We start from the raw sequence: 26,887 nt of genomic DNA on the forward strand, positions 1-26,887 counted from the left end.
AAAAATGCATGTAGCAAAAATGTGAATGATTCGTTGGATGTGTGGTCATACTAAGAAAGATATAATAAGAAATGAGATTGTTAGATCTAAGGTAGGAGTAACACCTATTAAAAATAAGTTACAAGAAAATTGTTTAAGAGAGTATGGACAAGTTCAACGTAGAAATAGCGGTGCGGCAGTGAGGAGAAACAAGAGAATTTGTATAGGAGAAAGTAGGAGGCGACAAAGAATACCTAAAAAGACATAGTTTGAAGTAATAAGAAACTTATATGAAATTAATAGGGATTGATGAATGTATGCTCTATGATAGAAATGAATGAAGAAAACGAATACACGTGGTGTGGAATTCCTTTAATGTTCTCATAGACTCAACTCTAAATTTTTGGATAAGAACTTGATAATGAATGTATTGGTAAGAATGTGTAATTTTTCTTCTTTTTTTTGATAATAAACCAAGGAGACAGCTCTCCTAGGAAAGGACACTAAAAATAATATGAATTTAGCATTTTGGGTAAACAATGATTTCTATTTCTTTATTTATAATTACAAAGAAATATATTAATTAAAAAAAGTGATGAAAAGGGTGGCGGATCCAAGTCAATGCGTGTCACGACAGTTACCTGTAAATTTTTATAAGAATAAAGAAAAAACGAAGATTATCAATCCATCACTGTTATGATGGTCACTGATAACGAAGACATTTCAGCTGTACATCTCTTGTAATTTTGTAAAATAAGAAGTAATTAAATATTCGATCTCCATGGGCCACCTATGGGCTTGAGACCCACTTGCTTGGTATTCCCACTCAGCTTTCCTTCTCTTTAATTTTAAACATAATAAAACACAACTAAAAGACATAGTCACTGCTTATAATATATGCCTATAAAGACATATATATGAACCGACGGTTCATATGAAAAGGCTCAGTTGTAATTTGTCTGCTCTAAACTAATCCTTATTGGCTAAGATGCCTTTTTTTTTTATGACGAGAAGCTATGGGTGAAAGGTAAATTCGACATATTTGCATGGCCTTACTCTTTTTAAATACTTGATAAGTTTTAGGTTGTTGATGTGAAAAATGGAACTTGAATACCCTGTTGAAAGGATTCATCCCAGCCAACTTGGCTATCCCTCACCCCTTATTAATTTTAAGTTTTTGGGTTGGTAGTCTAATTTGATGGTTTTGGTTTTTATTTATTTTTTAAAAAATAATCGACTATTGTTTGTGCATATCTAGTTAATGATGATGTCTATCGGACGTGGGTTTTTAATTAACATATCCAATTATGAATTATGTTTGGATGTGGCCCAAGATGGTCCCATGGAAATCAAATAGGCCTTAATGGGCTCCGTCCCATTATATTGAACATGGCCCAAGTGTTACCGAATCGAATAGGAAGGAACCCACCCAACAAAAAGGAAGAGCATTTTTTGTTTGGTTTTAGTGTTAAGAGATTATATATATTATATTATATAATATAGGGTTTGGTCAATTGGGTCGAAAACATGTGTTTTGTAAGGAAACTGGCGCACACATCCATACAATTACAACATACTGGTGGTGGCTTTTGACAGACACTCCTATATTCCTATTCAACCATATTGTTCAAATCTAGACATTAGAGGCAGAGGCAGAGGCAGAGGCAGGCTTTAGAATTGTCTTTTGATACAATAAACTTATTCTCATGACGATTTGTCAAAAATGACCAAACAAATACCATATTTGTGAGTCTCCATTGATATATATATATATAGTCCATTTTCATGTGCTTCTGATATTGCTTTTTGGTGCAATTTTTTAGCTCAAAATTTATATACAACAAAATTTCTCTGGGGATTAGAGATTTTCATGCATTAAGAAAAGAGCTATTGATCTAATTCACCTTAGACTTAAATTACAATTCAATTTTAAGGATACAGTCCATAATCTGTAATGTATTTCAAATGATTTTGCAATCAACTCTAATCTTAATTCCAAAGTAGATTTTATTTTCAAATCCATTTTCCTTCACAACATCAAAGAATCAAGATGATAAAGCCTAAATCTCTGTCTCCCTGTTCTTGGCGGAAGATTCTCTCCCTATATTCAGTCCTTTTCAGCCGTCAGATCCAGAGAAACCTCATTGTCCCCTCCCCTCCCCTTCGCTAGTCTACATATATTTATTTCCCCTCCTTCCCCTCATACAAAAGTATTAGTTACAACAAGTAACCGGAAAAAAGAAGCTCAATTTACTTGCCCTAGTGTCATTTTTCGGCCACTTCTCCGGTCCGTATGTATCGCCGCCGACTTCTTCTTTTTTTGTGTTTTAATTTGGTTTGTTTGCAATGCTGTTGTCTGTCTCTTTTTTCCGTGTTTCGTTCTGTTTGAGGGATTGGAAGGTGCGGTTCCTGAATTTCTATGATCGTTGGGTTGTGATTTCAGTTTTCTTTTTAAGTTTCAATTGTATTTACTTCCTTGCAATTGCATGCAAGATTTAATCGGTAACTAATGGGAAAAAAAAAAAAAGGAAACTAAATCAATCAGAGTTATGGCTCCTAGTTTTATATTATTTTTTTCAATCTTTTTTTTTTTTGAGTCAAAAGATTATTTATTTATAATATTATGGAAAGCTGAATTTGTGGAATTAATTTTCTTTTATGAATTTTAATATTCATGGTGAATTTAGATATGGTTTCTCCTTCACTTTTATGTTGTTTATTGATTCTGTATTACATACTCATACTTCTCCAGTTTTCCTCTTTGGATGGATAAAGTTATAATTTTTTTTATATGTTATGTTGACTCATTTATATCTATCCCAGTTTTAGTTGTTGTGGGAGTTTAATGCTATTGTCTTGTTGATTAATTTGAGCTTCTGGTGTGGATGTTGGTTCTGAATATGCAAGGTTAAGATGGCTTTGATGATAAACAGTAACAAAGCATAGAAGCTTGTCTAGCCGCACTGCAGCAGACATTTTTGAGTTTTCTGCTACTGGTAAATGGGCTGTTTCCACTCGAAAGTGATTAAGCAAGTCCCTGGACACGAAGACCCTGTAATTCTTGCTTCACAAACAGCTTGCAAGTAGTGCTTATGCAACTTATCTCTTCGTCTTTATTTGTGCCCCTCAATCTATATGGTACAAACTTTCATGCTTTGGACATTGTAGATTACGATATCCTCTGTTTATAGGTTATGGATTGACTATTTAGGGGAGAGCAAATATTTTCACCGATGTTTATTTATTCTCCTTTTACTTGTGGGGTAGAATTTATGGTCTTAACTTTTTTACTTAATTTTAGTTAGAATATTATATTGAGGTCATCAAATTGTCATAATTTAGATAATTTAGATATTTTAAGATTTTAGTTGATAAGCCAATATGTTTTAATCATCTGCTGAGACGACTGGATAATAGTCTTTAAGATGCTGCATTGAATTCAAGGGATTCTTAGGGTTTTTTTTTTTAGTAGACTTCAAGACTATAATTTGGAGGAGGTAAAAGTGAGAGGACAACACAGTTAGGAGGCAGAGGTGGAGTGTAGCACAAGTCCCATTTGTTTGTTGATTATTCAATAGGGATGGGGGGATGCGATCTCCTGCCCTGAAACTGAGGTGCCAATCACTTGAACTAGTCGTGCTCCTCACCAATGGTGATGGTACTGCCCTTTCATTTGGAGGGGAAGACAGAAAAAGCAGGATGCAAATTCTTATGGGTTAGTAAGCCTCATAGCCCGCAAAATGGACAGATTAGGGTAAATAAACTCTTCCAGTGTTTGTTCTGTGCCTTATGCATCAAATATTCTATATTGACATTCTGAAGCTGATCTAAGCATATTAACGAGCAACGAATTGTCGCTGCTTATTTTCTTTTGCAGTTGTCCAAGAAACTTGTTTCCTGGAGTTACTGCACTTAATTTATGAACTGTGCCAAGGTTGCATGTTTTTACTTGTCATTTACATGAATTTTGATCGTTCTGTTTTTTGTTACCCCAGTTACTGTTAGTGAAGTTGAAGCTTTGTTCGAGTTATTCAAGAGCATTAGCAGTTCCTTGATAGACGATGGCCTGATCAACAGGGTATCACTTACCTGGACTAGTATAACAATACAGCCATCTTTGATTTTTTAACCTTGCCCTCTTATTTTGCTTCACACTTCTTTACTTTTTTGGAAAAAAATTCTCCATTTATCCTTTTGATATTTGTTATTATTAATGTGTGAACTCTTTCATTTGCCTTCTTTGATATCTCATGATATTCAGTTTGCTCTTTTTTCATGTCTGTTGGGTGGTTTGGATCCAGCCTATCAACACAATTTCAAATGTGAATGAAAAAATAAACAAAAATACACAAACATTCTACTTGTATGTACATTCGCAAAGCGCTTGGAAGTACCCTAAAGGCTATGCAGATACATGGCTTGCTTCCAAATATAGTGTAAAAATAACTAATATATGATTGAGCACTTGGTGTTATATTCTTTTTGGTCATATGATTAGGCTTGATTTGGAGATGGTCATGGGAAAAGCAGTTTTTTATTATTTGAAAATCAAACATGTGACTGAAAGTGGATGGTGCATAGGCTCATTAACCCTCACTTGACTGGACTCATTAACAAATAAACACGGCTTGGCTGTAATTTGGTAAATGGGCATACCCAAGAAAATGTTTTTATCCACTTGCAGTCATTCGCAATTGCAGTCCTACTTATTAAAGGAAAAAAAAAGTTATTTGGAATTTTTGAAGCATTGAATCTATTGGCAGTGCTTTACCTTTTGAATGATATTACAGGGTAGAGTAAAAGTTCAGCTTATTTGAATTTTAAATCCGCTAACCAAGTTACCATATGGGACAATCAGACAAATTATTTCTGTTTTTCTTTGTTTGTGTGATGCATAATTGCATATGTTGTATTTTACATATATGCCTGTGCTGGAGTGCAATTTTGCATGCTTATGGCAATGTCTGATGATTTTCTGTAGATTTTGGTTATCATTACGGAGCTGGATTTTTTTTTGTTTCTTTATGCAGGAAGAGTTTCAGTTAGCTCTGTTTAAGAACAGGAACAAAGAGAATCTGTTTGCAAATCGGGTAAAGCTTCTTGTTGTTTGTTTACAACTAATTATAGTTTCAGATATATATTAAAAGCCTCAAATCGTTAAACATGGACTTAAGTTTTGACTTTATGATGTACATATCAATACAAGTAGCTGGTTGCTTTATTTATGTGTAGTCATTTGTGCTACTTGCTGTTTGGCTGTATTGATTTTCTGGTCTGATTGTATGATTTGTTATGTTGCATTGTTTTACTGTTCTAGAAGGAATTTGGTTTATTATTGAGATGCTCAATTTTCTTCAGGAGTCCATTTCAGCTTATTGTTTGATACACTTTGAGGTGAACAACAACTGTAGTGTGTTAAAATATAAGCAATCTGACTGTAGATCTCTTCTTTGTTATAAAATTTCATTTTTACATGGGGAAGTATCTCAAAAACATAGCTTACTAAAACGTTTCCATACATGGAGTGTGGAAATGTGATTTTCTGTTGGAGATTTGTATGGAAACAATTTCTTGCTGATGCTTCTTTCACTCACAATCATTTTGATCGTTGAACGGTTAATTACCATGTATTCTCATTGTTGGCCATGGGTACCTCAAATCTAGAAACTAGGCTGGGTTAGATGGGTCCATGGAGGTATGCAGGGGTTAAAAGAGACAACTGCAGAACTGCTCTCATAATTGGATAGAAATCTTGATATGGCTACAGGAAGAACATAAAATTGTTGATATTTCAAGTGGTCATTATTAGTTCCACACTCCTTTTCCCTTTTAACTTTGGATATGTGTGGAATTTGTAATGCAGATATTTGATCTTTTTGATGTTAAGCAAAAGGGAGTAATTGATTTTGGTGACTTTGTCCGATCACTCAATGTCTTCCATCCTAATGCCCCCCAAGAAGACAAGATTGATTGTAAGTTGAGACTCAAGATTGATTGTGCTTTGCATACTTCGTGCATCCCTCTACAAAAAAAGAAAAAGAAAAAGAAGATTTTATTGTAATTTGACAAGAATTAAAATAATCTTGGAGTGCATGCTATTATTTTACCAGTTTGTGCTTCGCATACTTTGTGCATCGTTCTACAATTTAATGCGGATTCATTTAAGCCTTTTGACATTATTTTGCAGTTACATTTAAACTCTATGATATGGACTGTACGGGGTGTATTGAGCGACATGAGGTATGTTTGTGGGCTCTCTACTATATGTAAATTATTAAACTTAGTTTTTTTTAAAAAAAATTTCAAATCATCATCATCAAAGCCTTAAATATGAACAATGTTAGGGTTGGCTACATAGAACTTGTGTGGTTTTTGACAGGTAAAGCAGATGTTAATTGCACTGCTATGTGAATCTGAGATGAAGTTGGCTGACGAAACCGTTGAGGCAATACTTGATAAGGTATGTAGTTACCTGTAGCAGTGTCATTAAATCCTTGTGGCCTTATTGGCCTGCTAGGGTAGTAATCAATTGAATCCGTAAAATTTAGATTTTTGACCCTATCCCTATCTGGACATTCACATGTAGTAATGCTATTTGACTTGAGTTGGTTTCTGTAATTTAAGGTTTTTGATGAATTCTCCAAGGTAACACTCATCAAGAATATCCCTTAGACTGCCTTCCATTGGCTGTTTATACATAATTGAATTGATTTCCACGCCATAAGTTGCTGGGGTTTTTTTTAGGTCGAACCGTTGAAATGGGGCATTTAGACCATGTGTGCACAGTTTTTTGTTGATTTACTATTAGTTCTTCGTTCTGGCTTTTTCTTATGTAAATTACAAGTTCTCATTGTATCATTTTTGTTGAACAGACGTTCTTGGATGCTGATGTTAATCAGGATGGAAAGATAGATAGAAGTGAGTGGCAGAACTTAGTTTCCCGGAATCCATCATTACTGAAAATTATGACCCTTCCTTATCTCAGGTATGTAGTAAATTTTTTTTTGTTAATCTCAAAGTTGTAATTTGCACTGCTGCAGATAAAATTCAACTTATAATGTAATATTGCAGGGACATAACGACAACGTTTCCAAGCTTTGTTTTCAATTCAGAGGTCGAAGAGGTTGCAACCTAGAAAAATTCAAGTCATGCTTAGTGAATATATGTGATTGTTGAAAGGCAATTTGCCGATGATTTTTTTTTGGATGTTTGGCATAGCTGTCTACATCAATTAGGGTAGCAGCTGCATATAATTAGGAATGTTAGTCCACTGTATATTCATTCTAATACTTTTTGCCAGTTTTTCTAATCTTAAATTCTCTTTTCTAGTCAACGCAATAGCTGCTTCACATTGCATTTGCCTGTTCTAGGTCCTAGCCCTTGATAAAGAGTCCTCTCAGTATTTTTGCTATGCAATTTCTGAGTGTGAAAGCTAACCATGTTTCCATTTTGAGCATGCTTTTGGATTTTTTCTTTGATGGTTTACAACCAAAACAAGCCAAGGGTTCAGGACCAGAATAAGTCACATCATGATCCAACTTAACTGAAGCGATTTGTTTAGTTTTGTAGCATGGGATTGAATGAAAAGCAACATAAAATAAATTACATATCATCAAGCCCAGAAACCACAAGAACAAGCAAAAACATACCCAAGTGGGAGAAAAAAAAGTACATGCAGTTTTTTTCCCACATCATCAAACCCAGTTTCGACAGAGGTTTTCTGTGCAAGATAAAAAAGAACTCAATATTGATGCTATAACACAATCAATTACATAGTAATCCATCCAAGATCAAATATGAAAAAGGGAGCCCTCCCTGGTTATGCTTCATACTTCTTCACTGTTTGTGACAGCCCCCATGAGACTGACTCCATTCATCTTCACATCCATAGCAAAATTGATACTTGCACCTGGAATGAAAATCACCAAGAAAACAATTCCACTCCATTTTGTTAGACATTTTATCCCATAACATCTTAAATTGTCTTCCTAGTTGGTGAAATCCTGCATTTCCTGTTCAAATGTCTCTAGTTTGTGGAATATATATATATATAATGATGATGAAAAACACACACTAACCTGCAAGTAATGTGGGGGCAACCTTCTGTTCTCTCTACATAGAATCTGCATTTGGGGCACCTACTCCATTTATTCTCATTAGCAAGCTCTCTCACCATAAGATCCTCTCTCCCTCTCTCATCCTCATTCAGCCTCTGGTACTCCTCACACTCAACCCCTGGATGCCAACCAGCACAACACTGGGCACAGAACAGTCTGTGACAGAATGGACACTCAGATTCCCTAATCACTTCCCCTTCCTCATTCTCAATCAACAACATAGCAGAACAGTCCTTGAACGGGCAATAGAACTTCTGGGTTTCACCAATTACGTCCTCACATAATGCCATCTCCCAAAGATCAATTACATCCTTGGAAATCATGGGCCTACAAGCTTCAAGTTGAAGCACATTCTTGCATTCCAATCCTGGACATACAACACTCAAACTCTCTTGAATCTTCACATGAACATGTTTGCCTACACAATCCGAGCAGAATGAGTGATCACACCCATCAATTGTGAACATGTCATTGCTTTCCTTCCTTTCGATGCAAATCTTGCAGAAGCTCATAGATGACTCCCCAAAACCCTCCCCTGAATCTTCACGCATCTTGATTACGAGCTCTGTTGGCACCACTGGAGAGAATTGAATATTCGGCTTCGGTGATGGGGAAGAAAATTTGTGATTCGAGATTGAATTACAGACAGTGACTGCCCCCAACAGAGTCTTCTGAAGCTGCAATTCTTCAGCACATTTGGCATCCGAGACTCGCAATATTTCTTCTTGGTCTTCCTCAAAGAGGGCTGAGAAGCAAGAATCGTCAACACTCGAGGTGGGTTCTTCTTGGTCTTGGTCTTCCTCAAAGAGGGCTGAGAAGCAAGAATCATCAACACTCAAGGTGGGTTCTTCTTGGTCTTGGTCTTCCTCAAAGAGGGCTGAGAAGCAAGAATCATCAACACTCCAGGTGGGTTCTTCTTGGTCTTCCTCAAAGAGGGCTGAGAAGCAAGAATCATCAACACTCAAGGTGGGTTCTTCTTGGTCTTCCTCAAAGATGGCTGAGAAGCAAGAATCATCAACACTCAAGATGGGTTCTTCTTGGTCTTCCTCAAAGATGGCTGAGAAGCAAGAATCATCAACACTCAAGATGGGTTCTTCTTGGTCTTCCTCAAAGAGGGCTGAGAAGGAAGAATCATCAACAAAGCCGAGACTCGAGGTGGGTTCTTCTTGGTCTTCCTCAAAGAAGACTGAGAAGCAAGAATCATCAACAAAGTCGAGACTCCAGGTGGGTTGTTGAGGCATTTTTGGGATGATGAGAAGTTGATGGGTATTCAACTTATAACGGCGAAGGAGATGGTGGGAAACCAACTTTAGCAGTAACTTACGGTGGAAGTTGTATTTTGTAATTGGAACAACTTCAGGAAGAAGAAAGTTTAAATCTTTTTGACATTTGACTTAAAAATGTGGGCATTGTAAGAGCATCTATAATACAGCACTTCAAAATTATTCTCTCTCTTCTCCTCTCTCCTATGTGGCACAATTTAATTGGATGAGTGGGTCCCATAATAATACTATTCATCAACACTCCATAAATTCCAACACTCGATATTCATTTTCTCTATTTTCTCTCTCTTCCTTTTCATCTTCTCTCTCTTTCTTTTCATCACCTCTCTCTTCCTTTTAATTTTCTCTTTCTTCATTTTCATTACATTTCTCTTCATTTTCATCATCTCTCTTCACTATTCATCAACTATATATATACTCCAACTCTCAAGTATCATTTTTCCACAACTAAATTTTCAAGTGTCATTTTTCACCATGTAACGCTATATTTATCAAAAAAGTAACATTTCAAGTACTTGAAATACACTCCATTATATCCATTGTAAGAGTATAGCACTATATTTATCCAAAAAGTATTGTTAACAATGTTAAATATAACATTGCTCTAACATCTAATTATTTTAGATTTACATTAACAATATGATCTTTATCATCAATTAAAGCTTTTATCTTAATTTTTTTCTTCATCTAAAGAAATTTAATTTTAGTTTTGGATTTATTTATATTAGCATGGAAATCTCATTTGGGTTTGGGAGTGTGTTTTTGGTTGGACTTATCTACTTCTCACATGATGGATCATAAACTCATTTGGGTTTGGATATGATTCCATTAGCGATGATTATAAACTAGTTTCCGCTTTCCATTAACGGTAATCTCCAAAACTAGGATCATTTATGTCTAAGAAGAAACGCATGGGCCCTAATTGTTTCATAGCTCACACCTTGGCCCATCATCCAAAGGTAGTCGTGGGGGTAAGAGTAGCGACGCTAGTGGAAGCGCGAGCAGCGCAGTAGAAAAGAATGGGAAGAAACTACTTGATAAACATAATAGTAGAGGAGGTGGGACTAGTGAGGAGATTGATATGCTTGGTTCTGATAACGAAGAGTACACTAGAACCCCTGTTATCACCCCCATCTCAGAGCTCCTAAAGATTTCCATGGTTTAAGAACACAAAAAGCTTACGCGTAATTGTTTAATTAAGTCCTTGCTTAAGATGGAAGATGGATGAATATTCATACAACAAGGGATTAAGCATATGCATATACTTCCACAACTCAGGCACAAATGCATACATAAATAGAAGCCCATTATATCATCAACCCAAGAAACAATGAGAACAAACAAAAGCACACCCAAGAGGGAGAAAAAAGAATACATGCAGTTTTTTCCTATATCATCAACCCAGTCTCGACACAGGTTTTCTGTGCAATATCAAAAAGAACTCAATATTGATGATATAACATAACCAATTACATAGTAATCCATCCAAGATCAAAGATTAAAAAGGGAACCCTCCCTGGTTATGCTGCATACTTCTTCACTGTTTGTGACAGCCCGCATGAGACTGACTCCATTCTTCTTCACATCCATAGCAAAATTGATAATTGCACCTGGAATGACAATCAACAAGAAAACAATTCCAATACATTTGGTTAGACATTTTATCCCATAACATCTTAAATTGTCTTCCTAGTTGGTGAAATCCTGCATTTCCTGTTCAAATGTCTCTAGTTTGTGGAATATATATATACAATTTGAGCCAGACCCAACTATATATATATATATGATGATGATGATGAAAAACACACACTAACCTGCAAGTAATGTGAGGGCAACCTTCTGTTCTCTCTACATAGAATCTGCATTTGGGGCACCTACTCCATTTATTCTCATTAGCAAGCTCTCTCACCATAAGATCCTCTCTCCCTCTCTCATCCTCATTCAGCCTCTGGTACTCCTCACACTCAACCCCTGGATGCCAACCAGCAGAACACTGGGCACAGAACAGTCTGTGACAGAATGGACACTCAGATTCCCTAATCACTTCCCCTTCCTCATTCTCAATCAACATCATAGCAGAACAGTCCTTGAACGGGCAATAGAACTTCTGGGTTTCACTAATTAAGTCCTCACATAACGTCATCTCCCAAAGATCAATTACATCCTTGGAAATCACAGGCCTACAAGCTTCAAGTTGAAGCACATTCCTGCATCCCAATCCTGGACATACAACACTCAAAGTCTCCTGAATCTTCACCTGAACATGTTTGCCTACACAATCCGAGCAGAATGAGTGATCACACCCATCAATTGTGAACATGTCATCACTTTCCTTCCTTTCGATGCAAATCTTGCAGAAGCTCATAGAGGAAGAGGACTCCCCAAAACCCTCCTCTGAATCTTCACGCGTCTTGATTACGAGCTCTGTTGGCACAACTGGAGTGAGTTGAATATTCAGCATCGGTGATGGGGAAGACAAATTTTGATTCAAGACTGAATTACAGAGAGTGACTGACCCCATCAGAGCCTCCTGAAGCTGCAATTCTTGAGCATATTTGGCATCCGAGACTTGCAAGATTTCTTCTTGGTCTTCCTCAAAGAGGGCTGAGAAGTAAAAATCATCAACAGAGTCGAGAATGGAGGTGGGTTCTTGAGCCATTTTTGGGATGATGAGAAGTCGATGGGTATTCATCAACTTATAACGGCGAAGGAGACGTAGGAAACCAACTTTAGCAGTAAACTTACGGTGTAAGTTGTATTTTGTCATTGGAACAACTTCAGGAAGAAGAAAGTTAAATCTTTTTGACATTCGACTTAAAAAAGTGGGCATTGTATTTCTAACATCTAATTATTTTAGATTTACATTAAAAATATGATCTTTATCATCAATTAAAGCTTTTATCTTAATTTTTCTTCCTCTGAAGAAATTTAATTTTAGTTTTGGATTTATTTATATTAGCATAGAAATCTCATTTGGGTTTGGTTGTCCTTCCTTCGTGGAGCTTCTTTTCAGCGGAAATGCTTTTTTTTTTTTTTTCCCTTCCTTTCAAATTTACATGGCCTCACTTAATCATTGCAAATGGGCCCACAGTATTATATTTTTTTAAGTCATGGGGCCCACTTTATATTAATTTCTTTACTAATATATTACATGAAATCTCCCTCTCTCAAAAATATATTACATGAAAAAAATTTCTTTGTACATATATTAATTTCTTTATTAAAGTTTGTTTATTAATTTTACTTAAAAAAATATTTATATTATTTTACTTAAATTTTCCTTATTAATTTTACTTAAATATTTATATTATTTTTTTTACTTAACATGTTTTAATCTCATATTACATAAATTTTTTTTTAATTTACTCTATTATTTATTAATTTACCAAACACCACATAATTTAATCAATAGTTTATCCATCAGCGTCAATTTTTAGTTTACCTAACGTTAACTTTTAGTTTATGAAATAGTATATAACATATTTCACAGCTTTAACTTCAGTCTTTTTTCCACAATTTTTTTATTAGTATTGAAAATCAATACAACGGTTGTAGTAAACGCACCTGTTATATGTATTTTGGAACATAAACTCATTATTTGGGTTTGGGTATGATTATAAACTGGTTTTCATCAATAGTAATCTCCAAAACTTGGATAATTTATGTCTGACAAGAAACGCATGGGCCCTAATTGTTTCATACCTCGCACCTTGGCCCATCACCTATTGGGAAGGCCCAATAGTTACTAAGTGCAACTCACGTATGCGGCCCAAACGCAGATTTCATTAGAAAAGTTAGACCATTGAATGTGTTATGTTTCAAACTTGAAAGCTATAAACAATGGAATCCCCAGACAATAACTTGCCTGTTTTTTTCCGAAAATTTCATTTCTGTAGTTATTCAAAATGCTGGTTCAGTTCGATAAGTATACATTGTTGATGGTTTTATTACCTGAAAATGTGTTCCAAAGCCACTTTATTTGATGAGAAAAGTAGTAGTGGACAAGTCACAAATACTTGAATATATAATGAGTGTTGTAGGTCAGGCTTCTTTTCAGCTCTCTCTGAGCATTTTAACACCTTGATACCTTCCCAGCATCAATAGTGTAGCCATTGGATTGGTACCTGGTGATTCCAGTAAAGTTGAGGCATCTATTACTCTCAGCCCTTTTACACCATAAACTTTGTAATCTTTGTCGACTACTGATCCAACTGCACAACCACCATGGTAGTGATAAAAGGTCCTCACATTCTTCTTGCAGAACTTCTTTAGCTCGTCTTCACTAGCAGAAATAAAACTACTTTCAGGTTCACCGCCAGCAAAAGAGGCAACTGCTTCTGAGCTTGCGACTTTCCCAACTAATTGAGCCATCTTCACACATTCCTCCAAGTCCCTTTTGTTTTCTAGATAATTGAATTCTACTGAAGGGTTCTGCCTTGGGTCGGTGCTGTTCAATTCAAGCTTCCCTCTTGCTGCTGGAAAAGCGGTCTTGGCAACAATTGGCATAATTGTTGCATTAAGGCCAATGGGTAGGATCAGTGCTTGAACTATGAATTTAAAATCATCTGCTATGCCCACAACTTGAGGTGGATCTGGAGATAGTTGTTGCTTAATGTCTACCCGGAGAGAAATGCAAGGATTGTCTTGCATTCCTTGTCCAACTCCTTCTGAGTCTACTACTACTGGGATATTGAACTTGTTTAGGTGCTCATATGGTCCTATGCCACTTAGTAGTAGAATTTGCGGGCTGCCGAGTGACCCCGCTGACAGAATAACTTCACCCCATGAGTTTGAGTTCTTCGGTTTATTGATGTACGCTTTATAAGTTTTCCGTGCGCTGCCATTGCTCTTGATGAAGCGAATGCCACCAACTCTGCTTTCGTTCAGACCTGCATTATTTGATCAGGAGATCTAATCAACTTCAAGAAGTAAATACTGCAGTTAAAGCCTTAATCTAAACAACATCAGGATCGGTTGCATGAATCCATATAAGTTCTCATTTGGATTTCCATTCATGAAGTTAGTGCTGGACCCGCTGGTTGTCAGCTTACTGCAACTCTTCTCCTTTATCCTGGCATCCTGCGGCCAGATGGTTAAATATTTTTGTTCAGTATATATATAGCAAATATTTTACTTACCATTTTTGTGAAAGATTATATTATTTACTGTTGCATTTAACAGAATTGTGATCTTCTCTTGATTGCCTGCTGCAAGAAGATCAGCCGAAGTGTGTCTCTTTCCATGATTATCGAAAACACTCCCGCCAATTTTTGTTCCCTCAGTGTGTTCAAAACTGAAACCATTATATGGTTTAATTCCAGCTTCAAGAAGGCCTAGTTTGACGACAGACTGCCAATTTGTTAACTGATCAGGTCTGAAGACAATTTTAGACTCAACCCATTCATAGGCCTCTTCTACTAAACCTTCATCCCACCCAACTTTTCTAACAAAGTCCTTGCTAGCTCTACTGTAAAATCCACCATTTATAGCAGATGATCCTCCAAGAACTCGACCTCTATAGTTGTTAACCCCATCCTTGGATATGAAGCTTTGAGCAACTGATGCAAATTCGTCAGTTAGGATGAGTGGGAATCCATAGTACTTCTTATCCTCTACCAAGTGATTTCCATAAGGCGAGCCACCACGTTCTACCACTAGCACTGAGAATTTCTCAGACAGTGTTGCTGCTAGAGAGCAGCCGGCTGTGCCTCCGCCTACAATAATGTAATGGAATGACTTGCCTGAGACCTCTCTGACATTTGAAGTCATATACGGGAGGTTTATTCCTACAATCAGGTTAGAGAATTGAAGGTATTAAAATCAAGACTTGATAACAATTGATGTTCTAACACATGGAGCTAAGTTCATTTAGGCAAAGATCATACCTTGAGGAAGTGAAGGTGAAGGCGACAGCTTAACAAGTGGTGACATAAACACAACAAGAAGCACTACCGTGGAAATTACATGCCTGCACTCTGTGATCCTCATTTCTGATGCTTAAGAAGAGAGAAGACAAACACATTGAGCTAAGTATAAATATTGCAATTCTTCTTATGGTAATGGTAGACCCCCTAGCATTCATAATTTCATATTGTTAACTAGGCAAATGGTGTCTTTCTGTTATATGTTAAAGACCTGTTTGCTGTCATGATAATACATACTCATGCTGTTTGATAGTTTCTTTTTCCTTCTCTTCTTCATACTATATTGGAAGATTATATTTGGCTAACTTTTCAATCACTGCTACTGCTGAAAAGTGCTATTGGAGCTGCAATTGTTGAAACAAGTAGAGATTATATCCCGTCCTTTCACCCTTCTCGTTTTTATACTACCGCAGCTTCTCATATGGCCTAGCCTGAGTCAATATGAATCCAAGCCTCTCTCTGAACATAACCACTGAAGAGTGGAGTTCACCCTTGAAGTGTCCAGATCAAATAGTGGTTAGTAAATTGCCTTTACATACACATGGAGCAGTTGAGCAAGCTGTCATCCACCACACAAATGTCCTCCTAATCTAAGGTTGTGTTTGGTATCACTTCCAAAAAATTTGAAAATAAAAATAAAAAAACATAAAATGAAAACATAAAATTGAAACTTGTTTGGTTGAACACTTAAAACTGAAAGCATAAAAATGAAAAAAAAAAATGTTTGTTTATGCTTTTATTATCAGGATTCCTCACTGTTTCCAACAAAATTCTAGAATCATTTGCAGTGCCTTCCCAGCCAGCCATCACAAAAGTGAAACGCATGTCAAATGAACATGCACACATGACATTTTGTGTTGTATCGACCTTTTTCCGATGATATGGAATTTGTTCATCAAGAGGAACATGAGTTCCATCTATGGCTCCTATACAATCCTATCACATATAGATTTTCAAATCATAGTATTTAAAAATAAACTAAAAACATCATAATCAAGTAAAAGGTTTAATGATATATCTCAAAATATGGATAGTACTTCGGATTATCTTATATCTCTAATGGAATTTTGTCAAATCTAGATGGAACAATAATCTTTTTTTGGCAAGACGGTTCACTGCATACAAGACTTTGTGTACATACCTTAAAATTGTCCGTTTAGAGTGTTGAAACCGTTCAACATTATCACGAACTAGATTAGGATGATTACTACACAAAATGTTCTCATAAGTAGCAGAACTAAGAATATATCATCTATGCAGTCTACTAAAAATGGGATAATAAAGGGTGTCATATGGACTTTAAACAATGAATACTGGTGAGTTACAAGTTACAAACAAACAAGTATTGTAAAATTCTGTAATCAAGAAACATGTCATATGCAAAAATCTTATTATATAAAGCCAAAATAGGTACATATCATAAATAAGAGCTCCTTTAATTCTCTCCATTGGAGATGCTCTGAAATTCTACCACAAAAAACTCAAGCACTCTAGCACACCAATACTGAAATCAAGAAACAAGCCATATGCAGAGCTCTTATTATATAAAGCCAAAATAGGTACATATCATAAATAAGATCTCCTTTAATTCTCTCCAATGGAGATGCTCTGAAATTCTACCACAAAAAACCCAAGCTCCACATTTTATAGTCATCAATGGTTAGACCCAAAAACCTAAAAAAAGCCAATCAAGGAAATCCAACAAGACCAGAACAAAAAGGGCCAAAATGGAGAAAACACCTTCCTGGAAGGCTATGAGAGGGGCTACAAGAAATGAGGTGTTCAGGCTCATTATAAGCAATTACAAACCTACTTCCTTCGATTGTGTCCATTAGCTCTAAATTCTTCAAAACTATTTCTCCATTCATCATTCTAGATACCAGTTCAATGTAAATTAGAAGAACACAACACATTAAAACTTCTTATAACACCAGTCCCACAAAAATCATTGTCTAAAGTTCCATAAACAATCAAAGGAAATGGTCAAAGCTTATTTGTTTCCGTGCTATTAAATCAATAACAAATAAACAAAAAATGCAGCATTTATATGGTAATTTATTCCAGTTCAACAGAAAACAAATATCTTAAATAACAATAAAATCATATTATGTGATTAAGGCAATTTAATCCATGTTGTTTTCGTTTTCCTGTTCACAGATCTAGTAAACTGTAAAATATGCAAAAAATACTGAACCAAATCAAGTTTAAAGAACAGACGAGAGGATGAGGATGAATAGAAAAACTACCTACGATTGCAAGGAATTGTTATGGAAAAATTACCTAATCGGAAAGCTCGAGCAGTGCTTCTTGTTCAGATAAAGCCCTAGAACGAGAAAGAGAATGAGGCGGCTCGTAGTGCGAGAGACGGAGAGAGAAGGGGTCGATATCAAGCGAGAACCTCAAAATTAAGAGATTTTCCGTTGTATTATTTTGTTGTTTCCTTGGTTGACTGTCAAGCTCTCTGCACCGAGACCGCCACTTTGTGGGTCTTGTTGGCTTTGATCTGGGGTGCATCTATATACACACGATTTTTTACTAAATGCACACAGATGAGACAGATTGTCAATCATGATTTGATTTCTGTGAAATGTTTTTGTTGCGTTAAAGTTTTACTAAATACACATACTGATGGGACACTGACACAAAAAAGAGGCTTATAAGACGTTTCAGACACTATCATTTAAAAAAAGCATCTTCATCATGTGGGCTCCACTACGTTGTCTTGTCCCATCCACCATTGCCACATCAATTCTTGGCGACTTAAAGAGGCTTGGTGGCAATTTTGGACTTTTCTTGAGTTTAATTGTTATTTATAATTCAACATCTAACCCCCACCTTCATTTTTTTTTCTTCAATTAATTACATCTAGAATCTCCCCCCATCCATATGATAAATTAATATCATGAATTGACCTTTCGAAATTATATTTTCATCCCAAGTACTAAATTGTATGACAATCTATACATTTAAACATATATTCGTTTTAGAAGAAACATCATCTTCAATAATCTATTGATAGAAGTTTCCATTTTTCTAGAAACACAAATATATAATTGCACAATTCGATACAAAATCATCAAAAAAAACTACCCATGATTTTGTATCGTAAATTTTATGTTTATATCAATGAGAGGTGGTTCGATTGATTATCAACTGGATTCTACATATGTGTGTCCTATGTTCGACTCCCACGATAAATATATTTTGGTATTTCAAACAAAATAAATTTATGTTTCCTCTTTTCTTATTTTCTTTAATTTGACCAAAAGAAATAATTTTTTACTTATAATAAATAACTTTTTTCTTAAAATGAATATTGAAAGATTCTGAATAACTAGTTAAATTGGATTCCCCTCTTAGTTGGTTTATTTCTTTTTATTAAAAAAAACTTCATTACAGGTTGTACAGTTTGGTTATTCTAATTTTCTATTTCTCTGTTAAGGGTAGTGTTGAACATACATTAAATAATAAGCTCAATGTAATTTTGATTAATAAGATACAATTATGGACCGAAATATATATAATTAAATAAATTTTCATTTTTATACTATTAATTTTCTTGTAAATAAATTAAATTATTTAAAAAAAAAGTGTTGTTCAATCCTTGACCCTTGGGGGAATAATATCAAAACGTTTTTATTTTATGGAAAAATTGAGGTGTTCATTTGGTTTTTGTGAACACATTTTAACGGGGGATTAAGAAAGATAATTGATTAATCTAAGATATAGAAAATATAAAAATATAATAAATATCTTATTTGAAATAACATTAATATGAAAATGTTTATAAGAATTTCAAAGGAAAGATAAAAATGAATATTTTAATTATTTTTAGGTTTTGAAAAATTTGTTACATTATAACCCATTTACTTATTTAGGGATGATAGAGTAATTTGAGAATGAAATTTTCAATTAATGCAGTTGTGGTTAGTCTCATAAACGTTTGTAATTCATTCATTTAGTTTTTTAATAAAATTACTTGAGGTTTCCTCAATTGTTCTTGGAGAATTCCAAGATCTTGATTTCGTCGTGAACTAATTCAAGTGTTCTGATTCTGCGTCTGCGTCACAAATTGATTGTGTTGTGACTATGATGACAAATTGAAAGTGTTGTTTGTTTTCTTGCTAGTTCAACGGGTTAGAGAAGGATTTTAAGAGATCAGGGCCAGGTTGGGTGTTCAAAAATCCTACCCAACCTGGCCCGTTGCCATCCCTATTAGTAAACCACAATCGATAAGTCCATGACTCCATAAGTTTATTAAAGTTATGATTAGTAAAATCGATAAGATTATAAAATCAGTAAGATGGTAAAATCAATAAGATCATAAGGTAAGATCGATAGATCTTATCAATTTTGGGATTTTACATCTATTCGAATCGTTTTGGTTACCTAAGATCATACGATCTTACGATTAAAATCAGGATTTTGATAGCGGTTAAATAGTGTAAAATATATTTTGTTTATATTATTAATAGGTAAAAGTTATAATTACCTTAATTTAATATTTAAAGTTTTTTAAGAATTGAGAGTGCAAGTTATTTTACAGTAGGAGAATAAGGGGGACTTCTTGGGGTTGTGTTATCCGTACGGTTCTTAGACCAGGCTTTTTCTTTTTATTGGTAATCGGTAATAGCATGGAACAAAGTCGATGGTGATGTAATCATCAAACTGTTTGTACAGTGCTTTGCCCTGACCAAGGGACTAGGGACCCTATGCAATCAATCAGTCAGACCACAGACAGATAGACTTGTGTGCATTTAGCAAAAAAACCTGTGTATTTAGCAATTACCTTTGATCTGCTTACTTAATGGGAGCCGTGTGTGTTGGACCCTTGTTAATATGTATATGTATATATATATATATTGTTTTAGAGGAATAGAGTGTCATTGTCTGACACTAGTTCTTGCAGTCACGCTTTGCCATTTTCCCCTGCAGCAGTAGCCATTAAGTCATCCACATTTTTATAAATATGTGAGAGGAGGCTTTTCTCACACCCTAATATTTATTAAGGATACTCCTTGTTAGGCGTAACCCATGAAAACTCTACGTTTTTATAAATACACCAAAAATACGTACATTTGAGACATCTTACAAGTACACCCATTAATCACATCTGGCACCGCTGGCCTTGTCGTTGTTTGTTGGGGTCATTCTTGAGTTGAATCATGTCAGAAAACATGAAACTCTGGCTCGTAGTTATTCTAGAGCCGCTATTCGAGACCAAATTGTCCAAAAATACTTTGTTTGGGATCAAACTTGGATCGTCAATTTCCGATGGCGTCTTGGCCGGAAAATGGGTAAAATGGAAGTGTCTTGTCATGAGAAGTCCAAAGGTGATGTCGGTTTTCTCCAACAATGGTCAGATTGTTCGGATCGGACGACTTTCCTCTCAATGGCCACAAACTTTTGAACATGATTTTCAGTGATTACGATGGATAAAACTCATCGGGGTTGGTCGGTTTAGTTCGTGATGACTTGGACTTCAACTTGATGGTAGTGGTTACCGAATTGATGCTCGGATGACGGCAACACCATGGTCTACAGTGGGTGTATGTGAGGAAGCATAAAGATATGATGAGGAGCTAAGGTGTTAAAAAAAAGACAAAATCAAAGCAAAGTCAAGAAAGTCGGGATATGCTTAACAAAATTTGGGCTGTCACTAAAGCTTTCCCCTGCTTTTCCCTATTGAACTTTGTTGTCCGCTTGTCCCTCTTAGACTTTTGTTGGGTTTTTGGGCTTTTTTTTTCAGTAACAATACGGCCCATTTGGAGGAGAGCATCGTGACAGGCAATTATGAAAATTAACTCGGATGGACGAGATCATCTGTAAAGCTTACACCAAATGCATATTAAAAGTTAGACACATGGACCAATCAGACATAAACGCGGCAATACGAACAATCGGATATAAACGCGCCCGTATTGCCGCACTCTCCAGATTCCGTAATTTTAGCGGTTTAAACGGCCAAAACATCGATGGTTTTTAAGCTCCACACTGTCGCGAGCAGAAAAAAAAAAAATAATAAATCTTTTTCTTCCAAGGCTGGTTCTGCGATGGTATAGAATCTATAGGTCGGGAGACATGTAAACGATCGATTTCGGTCTCCCTGATCGCTTTCCAGAACCCAACATTTTACGGATCTGATCTCACTTTTTGATTTTTGTTTCAAACTTTGGAATCCGTTGATTTTTGTAGAATTCGATGCGACAGATTTCGTGATTGAAGTTGTTTAGATTTCGTGATTGAAGTTGTTTAGATTTCATTTGAGCTGCATTTTGTTCGAGCTTGCTACGATGAAGGCGTGATTCAGTTTTCAGCATTACGAGAATCAAATCGGGAAGAGAATGTACCGCCTCATTGTTTAATGCCGAGCGTTGATTCTCATTTGTGTATATAGCTGCTTCGATTACGTTTGTTTTTGAGAAGGACATTTGTCAGTTTCCGTGTTCATTCCGATTTGGATTTTGGAGGAAAGGTTGCGCATCTGACTTTGAATTTTTTAGTTTAACTTTGTATGATGGATCCTTTATCGGCGATCAGCGAAGATCTAGCAGAGATCAACGGACAAATCGCTGACGTTTTTCGCTCACTATCGTAAGGATTTTTAATTTTGTCTGTTGCTCATAGTGCTCATTTTGCAATCGAATTTATTGTGCATTGGCTGCTCTATTAGGGGTTGTTTTTTCTTTTTCTTTTTTTTCAAATGAGAATATACAGTATGTTTAATTGCGTTTGCTCATATTTCTTATGATCGAAAACTGAAACTTAAAGTTGAAAACTACTATTGTGTTTTTGTTAGTTCAGTGATGGTACTGTTTGATGATGTATGTACTTTTTTAATGAGCTTATGCAGTATGAACTCTTGTTTTGCTTAGAATGATGCACCATTCCTGTTTATGGTGCTTTTAATGTAAATTGTAATGCAATGTGCTCCAGAACTGGGTTCCAGAAATTGGAGAAGATTAAAGATGTTAACAGGCAGAGCCGACAGTTGGAGGAGCTTACAGGGAAGATGCGGGAGTGTAAAAGGTATTTCACAGTTGGTCGTCTTTGTTTTTCTTCTTCTTATTCTTGATTATAGCTTTTTCCATTCAAGACTAAGAGTAATATGCTAATCTTTTCTTACTTGGTTCTTTTTATTTGCTTAGAGTCATTGTGGAGTTCAATATATTCATTCATGCATGTGGTCAACTATTTGTATTCCTCAGGAGTTTCAATTTATGCAGTGGGAAGAACATTCTGTGAATGTCTGTATATATTACAATGAAAGGAGTCTTATATTGTCAATGCTTTGCATTTCTTCTTATTCTTTTCTTCTATGTGGGTTTGTTTCTGGTAAAAGTTAGTCAATAACGATTTTCTTATTCTAAAATTTTGTTGCAGGCTTATTAAGGAGTTTGACAGAGAAGTAAAGGATATGGAAATTAGAAATGACCCTGACACCAACAAAATGCTAAATGAGAAAAAACAATCGATGGTAGGATGTTGATATGTATGCTTTAAATAGAATTTGGTTATCTTCTGATGTGTTAACCACTCAATGACTTGTTGAATATATTTGGCATTTCCTCGCAGGTCAAAGAGTTGAATTCGTATGTTGCTCTTAAGAAGCAGTAAGTGGTATATCTTTCCATCAAAAGATTCATTTCCTGTCAGATGTGTGTCTTGTTTCTGTTTCCAAGTGATAGTTTCTCTCTTCTGCTTTCCTTCTCCTCCTCCCGCTCTCTCTCTCTCTCTCCTGCATTTAAATTTTGTAACAAATAATACAAGTTGAAAAAAACAGCAGATGAAGAATCGCTCAGAGCAGTATGATTACTTGAGAGTGATATCTAGGATAAGATGTCAGTTGTTCAGTTACTTGGTAAAGGCACTAGTCTTGATTTCTCTTTACTGCGTCAACTTTTTCTTAGTTTGCGGATTTCAATGGGATGGAAGTTTGTAGGTTAAATTTGGAGAACTATATACATTTTCTCAAAAAACTTATTTTCAAGGACACAAAATTGAAGGTTGAGTAGGTGACTAATAAATTTGACCATAGTGTTACTGTTTTGTTTTAAACATGATTCAAGTTAACTTTACCAAAATGCGTTGGCTTGTCATTCTTTTGGTGCCCTCTTCAATTTTTCCTGGCGAAAAAAGAAAAGCAAGATGATGGAATGCTATTGCTATGCTTCACCATTATTAATAATGGAATCCACAAACAATAATGTCTTTATTTCATTTTTAAATGATCGCTTACTTCTGCACTTCTCTTGGTATTGAAATTCAAGTTTCTTTGTCATGTATGTGAAATTCTCATTTCCTCCATAGTTATTATATTTCTTGTGCCATTCCTCAAAAGCTTTTTAATTCTGTTTAGTGTTATCATCATATATGTTTCATCTAGCTACTAGTTCCTTGTTTCCCATGTAATGCATCTGATATCTTTTTTGTCTGTACTTGTTTGACTTTCCTACTGTGGTGGAACAGGCATGCAGCTAATCTCGAAAGCAACAAGCGAGTTGATCTCTTTGATCAAGGACCTAATGAAGAGTTTGCGGAAGAAAATGTGTTGCTAGCTTCATGTAAGTATATGATCTTCTGTCATGAGATTAGTATTTCAATGATGGTTAGTACATTTTCTAAATACTGGGACCAAGTTCTCCAAGAATTCTCCTTTATGTAAATGAAGAAAACAGAAATGCATGACGTGAATGTCACTCTCTTGTTTGGCATAACAAAAGCAGTTTTGTTCATACTATGCTTCATAGGCTCTAGACTATCTCAAATTTGTCAAACTATAATCTGTATTGGTGCTGTATCTACAAGCTAAACCAAGGCATTGTTTGTAGCCCGTTTAGAGTTTCATACTGTTCTTTGTCAGATTAGACCTTGTCCTCTATAGTAGATTTGATCCGAGGCATTGTTTTCCCATTCTCATTTGAGCTATGCTTGATAATAAGCTTATTTATTTTTCAGCCATGACAAATCAACAGTTAATAGATGATGGAAACAGGATGATGGATGAGACCGATCAAGCAATTGACAGAGCAAAAAAGGTTAGCTCGTGCTATGTGTGTATATACTTGAGCAGAAATCAGCACATATTTCTCATTTTTCTTGAATTCGAAACTGGCTTTTGAGAAGAATTCTTCGTGGTCAATTGTGGTCATACTGAATAATCTTACAAATAGTAAAACTCCAAACAAATTTTACTTTCCTTAAGTATGATTTGTAGACTTTGTTCGAATAAGATTGACAGTTGTTCATGTGTATGGTAGGTTGTGCATGAAACAATCAATGTTGGAACAGAGACAGCAGCATCTCTAAAGGCACAGGTACTTTATTTGAATTTTGAGGGCTTTAGAAAATCAGATATCATGATACTTCATTGTATCTTGGATTCAGTTTGTGGTTTCTTTTTCCCCGTTCCCCTCTTTAAAAACTCAGCAGTATACAGAACTAAGACATCTACTTCTTCTAAGTTCAGACAGAACAAATGAGTAGAATTGTTAATGAGCTGGACTCTATCCACTTTTCAATCAAGAAAGCTTCAAAACTGGTCAAGGAAATTGGTAGGCAGGTCAATATCTGAAAATTTTGCCACCATTTCTTAAAGTTATTCTGTATAGTTGAAATTCAGTTAACTTACTTGAGCATGTTCCAATAGGTTGCAACTGACAAGTGCATTATGGCATTGCTCTTCCTTATTGTCATTGGAGTTATAGCCATTATTATTGTGAAGGTATGTTGTCCACATACCTAAAACCCCAAACTCTATCCCCGAGTAGGTTGTTGTTCAATTCTAACACTCTTGTGAGTCTTAGATCCTAACCAAAAAAAGAAAGAAAAGGAACGAGAGAGAAGAATAACTACTGTTACAGAGGACTAAAATAATAATAATAATAATAATAATATCATAGATGTTTTGTTCCCAACATCATTTTTAAGCAGGTTATTTGATCTTTATTTGATTGTTCAGCTTGTAAACCCGAACAACAAGGACATTCGGGATATTCCAGGATTAGCCCCACCTGTGATGAATCGAAGATTACTGTGGAATCCTAATTAAAGAGCAAGGAAGTGGACGATCTCACAAGCTTTCAGGATGATCAGAAATCCAAGTGGATCACATGGTAATGGCACCCTGCATTAACCAAGTCCGTTTAACGGATTATCTGAATTTTTCAGAAGAAGAGCTCGGGTAGCTCTACTAAGTGTGCATTGTTATTAGTTGTTGTAGTCATTGAATATATTTTTGTAACAACTTCTGTATGGCTAATTAGCATGATATATTTTGTATATATATATATATATATATATTGAATTTGTTTGGAATAGCTTCTTGTTTGAGTTATATAAGGGCAGTTTCTCTCTTGTGAGGCAAGAGAGAGTCCAATTTAGGGCTTGCCATTTTTGCAGGGAAGTGTTGAGTCAAAAGGAGTAAGACACATGGAATCGTTTTTTCTTTGATTGATGATATCCGTGAACGGCTTGCTATAAAATTTAGGTTGACTGAGTTGATGACAAAAGTGGATGCAAAGAAAACGAGTAAAGGACGCGGATCCTTCTTTTCCTGTCTTGAATTTACTTCTGTCTCGGCAGTTGAAGCATCTAACTCTGTATCAAAATTTGCCATTGAAATGGCCGTAAGATTACTTTGTAGGATGAATTGGTTGACTTGGCTACCAATTGAGTGGTGCTGCTTTTCTCTACAAGAAGAAACGAGGAATTAATACTGCTAATTAAATGGGTCGGTGGGTAAGTGTTTCATCATCTTGGTAAATTCAACTTTTTAGGTAAGAATCTTTTTTCACAAAAGTTTAAAAAAAAAAAAAAAACACGTCTAAATATGGTTTCAACTAAGTCAAAATTTGATTCAGAACCCAAAAACCTTAAAAACAAAGCCAACAAATGCGTAGTGCAATCGGGGACATCCAATAAAATCAACAAATCAATAATGGAAGTCCCACTTTTATGAGGGCGAGTTACGTGTGTGAAAAAAACATGTCATTGATTGATGGGGTGATACTTGGGAAAATCCTTTTTTCTACAAGAAATATGGCTACACCTATTACGCACAGAGGGATTAAAAGGCTCTAGGAAGTCTAGACTCGAGACTATTGAAGAAGAGATTGATTAATTAAAGTAAAAGTAGGGCCAAAAAATCTTCCACTAATACTCCGTTTCTCACCAAAAAAGCAAACTTCTTGAGATAAATGAGATTTTTAATAGCGGAAGCATCATGAACCCATGATAAAAAGGGCAACATAGACAATTTTATTTTATCTCCAACAAAATGAAATAAAGTAAAATGAAATGTCTGAAAAGACCAAGAAGGACAAATGGGGCCTGCCAAGTGCCAACCCTTTGCCTTTGTTTGATGTAGCCGGTAATGGTAGGCCAAGAAGTTATTTTAAGGTGTGGATGCCGATTGTTTAGGGTCAGGCAAATCACAACAACCCTTTTTTAATTACTATTAATCTGTCCTTGTTTTGAGAGCAAAAGGAGTGAAATATTAAATCATAAATTCAGATTTTTCAAACCAAAGGAACATACATATTCTCAGTTCTCCCCAGAGCCTTACATTCCAGCTGACGCATTT

At 35.5% G+C, this 26,887-nt stretch overlaps 5 protein-coding genes across 19 annotated transcripts; 2 read left to right on the top strand and 3 right to left on the bottom strand.

The window, feature by feature from the left end:
- The first annotated feature begins 1,563 nt into the window (after positions 1–1,563).
- LOC119987206 (calcineurin B-like protein 1) lies at positions 1,564–7,331 on the top strand. 9 transcript variants are annotated; one of them, XM_038832029.1, is made up of 9 exons: positions 1,564–1,725; positions 2,887–3,117; positions 3,975–4,057; positions 5,010–5,069; positions 5,843–5,951; positions 6,167–6,219; positions 6,359–6,439; positions 6,852–6,964; positions 7,051–7,331. In XM_038832029.1, the coding sequence occupies exons 2-9, from the start codon at positions 3,072–3,074 to the stop codon at positions 7,112–7,114; spliced, it is 609 nt and encodes a 202-aa protein (XP_038687957.1). In that variant the 5' UTR covers positions 1,564–1,725; positions 2,887–3,071; the 3' UTR covers positions 7,115–7,331. The 9 variants fall into 9 exon arrangements, with proteins under 9 accessions (XP_038687957.1, XP_038687959.1, XP_038687963.1 ...); XM_038832031.1 differs by having other exon boundaries at positions 2,893–3,117; XM_038832035.1 differs by lacking the exon at positions 1,564–1,725 and adding an exon at positions 1,843–2,270 and having other exon boundaries at positions 2,887–3,058.
- A 224-nt stretch (positions 7,332–7,555) lies between these two features.
- LOC119987203 (probable E3 ubiquitin-protein ligase rbrA) lies at positions 7,556–9,445 on the bottom strand. The gene is made up of 2 exons (XM_038832023.1): positions 8,058–9,445; positions 7,556–7,888 (listed from the first exon to the last, which is right to left on the bottom strand). Exons 1-2 carry the CDS (start codon positions 9,335–9,337, stop codon positions 7,816–7,818), a joined length of 1,353 nt encoding a protein of 450 aa, XP_038687951.1. The 5' UTR covers positions 9,338–9,445; the 3' UTR covers positions 7,556–7,815.
- Positions 9,446–10,668: 1,223 nt separating this feature from the next.
- LOC119987204 (probable E3 ubiquitin-protein ligase RNF144A-A) lies at positions 10,669–12,170 on the bottom strand. The gene is made up of 2 exons (XM_038832024.1): positions 11,194–12,170; positions 10,669–10,989 (listed from the first exon to the last, which is right to left on the bottom strand). Exons 1-2 carry the CDS (start codon positions 12,144–12,146, stop codon positions 10,917–10,919), a joined length of 1,026 nt encoding a protein of 341 aa, XP_038687952.1. The 5' UTR covers positions 12,147–12,170; the 3' UTR covers positions 10,669–10,916.
- A 1,135-nt stretch (positions 12,171–13,305) lies between these two features.
- Positions 13,306–17,822, bottom strand: LOC119986802 (protein HOTHEAD-like). Of its 7 annotated transcripts, none has more exons than XM_038831494.1 (5): positions 17,584–17,822; positions 16,445–16,510; positions 15,265–15,369; positions 14,518–15,165; positions 13,306–14,268 (listed from the first exon to the last, which is right to left on the bottom strand). In XM_038831494.1, the coding sequence occupies exons 3-5, from the start codon at positions 15,365–15,367 to the stop codon at positions 13,433–13,435; spliced, it is 1,587 nt and encodes a 528-aa protein (XP_038687422.1). In that variant the 5' UTR covers positions 15,368–15,369; positions 16,445–16,510; positions 17,584–17,822; the 3' UTR covers positions 13,306–13,432. The 7 variants fall into 7 exon arrangements, with proteins under 7 accessions (XP_038687422.1, XP_038687420.1, XP_038687418.1 ...); XM_038831492.1 differs by having other exon boundaries at positions 15,265–15,375; XM_038831490.1 differs by having other exon boundaries at positions 15,265–15,794; positions 17,584–17,821.
- A 3,442-nt stretch (positions 17,823–21,264) lies between these two features.
- LOC119986566 (novel plant SNARE 11-like) lies at positions 21,265–25,622 on the top strand. The gene is made up of 10 exons (XM_038831179.1): positions 21,265–21,897; positions 22,240–22,332; positions 22,687–22,780; positions 22,879–22,916; positions 23,773–23,867; positions 24,262–24,341; positions 24,564–24,620; positions 24,773–24,865; positions 24,953–25,027; positions 25,265–25,622. The coding sequence occupies exons 1-10, from the start codon at positions 21,818–21,820 to the stop codon at positions 25,352–25,354; spliced, it is 795 nt and encodes a 264-aa protein (XP_038687107.1). The 5' UTR covers positions 21,265–21,817; the 3' UTR covers positions 25,355–25,622.
- Positions 25,623–26,887: the final 1,265 nt, after the last annotated feature.

This window comes from Tripterygium wilfordii, chromosome 20, assembly GCF_013401445.1.
Source record: "Tripterygium wilfordii isolate XIE 37 chromosome 20, ASM1340144v1, whole genome shotgun sequence".
In the NCBI taxonomy this organism is placed as follows: Eukaryota; Viridiplantae; Streptophyta; class Magnoliopsida; order Celastrales; family Celastraceae; genus Tripterygium; species Tripterygium wilfordii.

Excerpts from the sequence above, each read along its gene's own strand:
- LOC119987204 (XM_038832024.1), bottom strand. The coding sequence starts at position 12,146 with ATGACAAAATACAACTTACACCGTAAGTTTACTGCTAAAGTTGGTTTC. Across the intron at positions 10,990-11,193 it reads TGCCCTCACATTACTTGCAG|GTGCAATTATCAATTTTGCT; the intron begins GTTAGTGTGTGT and ends TTGTCATTCCAG.
- LOC119987203 (XM_038832023.1), bottom strand. The coding sequence starts at position 9,337 with ATGCCTCAACAACCCACCTGGAGTCTCGACTTTGTTGATGATTCTTGC. Across the intron at positions 7,889-8,057 it reads TGCCCCCACATTACTTGCAG|GTGCAAGTATCAATTTTGCT; the intron begins GTTAGTGTGTGT and ends TTTTCATTCCAG.
- LOC119986566 (XM_038831179.1), top strand. The coding sequence starts at position 21,818 with ATGATGGATCCTTTATCGGCGATCAGCGAAGATCTAGCAGAGATCAAC. Across the intron at positions 21,898-22,239 it reads GACGTTTTTCGCTCACTATC|AACTGGGTTCCAGAAATTGG; the intron begins GTAAGGATTTTT and ends AATGTGCTCCAG. Across the intron at positions 24,342-24,563 it reads CAATTGACAGAGCAAAAAAG|GTTGTGCATGAAACAATCAA; the intron begins GTTAGCTCGTGC and ends TGTGTATGGTAG.
- LOC119986802 (XM_038831496.1), bottom strand. The coding sequence starts at position 15,367 with ATGAGGATCACAGAGTGCAGGCATGTAATTTCCACGGTAGTGCTTCTT. Across the intron at positions 15,166-15,264 it reads TTCACCTTCACTTCCTCAAG|GAATAAACCTCCCGTATATG; the intron begins GTATGATCTTTG and ends ACCTGATTGTAG. Across the intron at positions 14,269-14,517 it reads TATAATCTTTCACAAAAATG|GTCTGAACGAAAGCAGAGTT; the intron begins GTAAGTAAAATA and ends CAAATAATGCAG.
- LOC119987206 (XM_038832035.1), top strand. The coding sequence starts at position 2,980 with ATGGGCTGTTTCCACTCGAAAGTGATTAAGCAAGTCCCTGGACACGAA. Across the intron at positions 4,058-5,009 it reads ACGATGGCCTGATCAACAGG|GAAGAGTTTCAGTTAGCTCT; the intron begins GTATCACTTACC and ends TTCTTTATGCAG. Across the intron at positions 6,220-6,358 it reads GGTGTATTGAGCGACATGAG|GTAAAGCAGATGTTAATTGC; the intron begins GTATGTTTGTGG and ends GGTTTTTGACAG.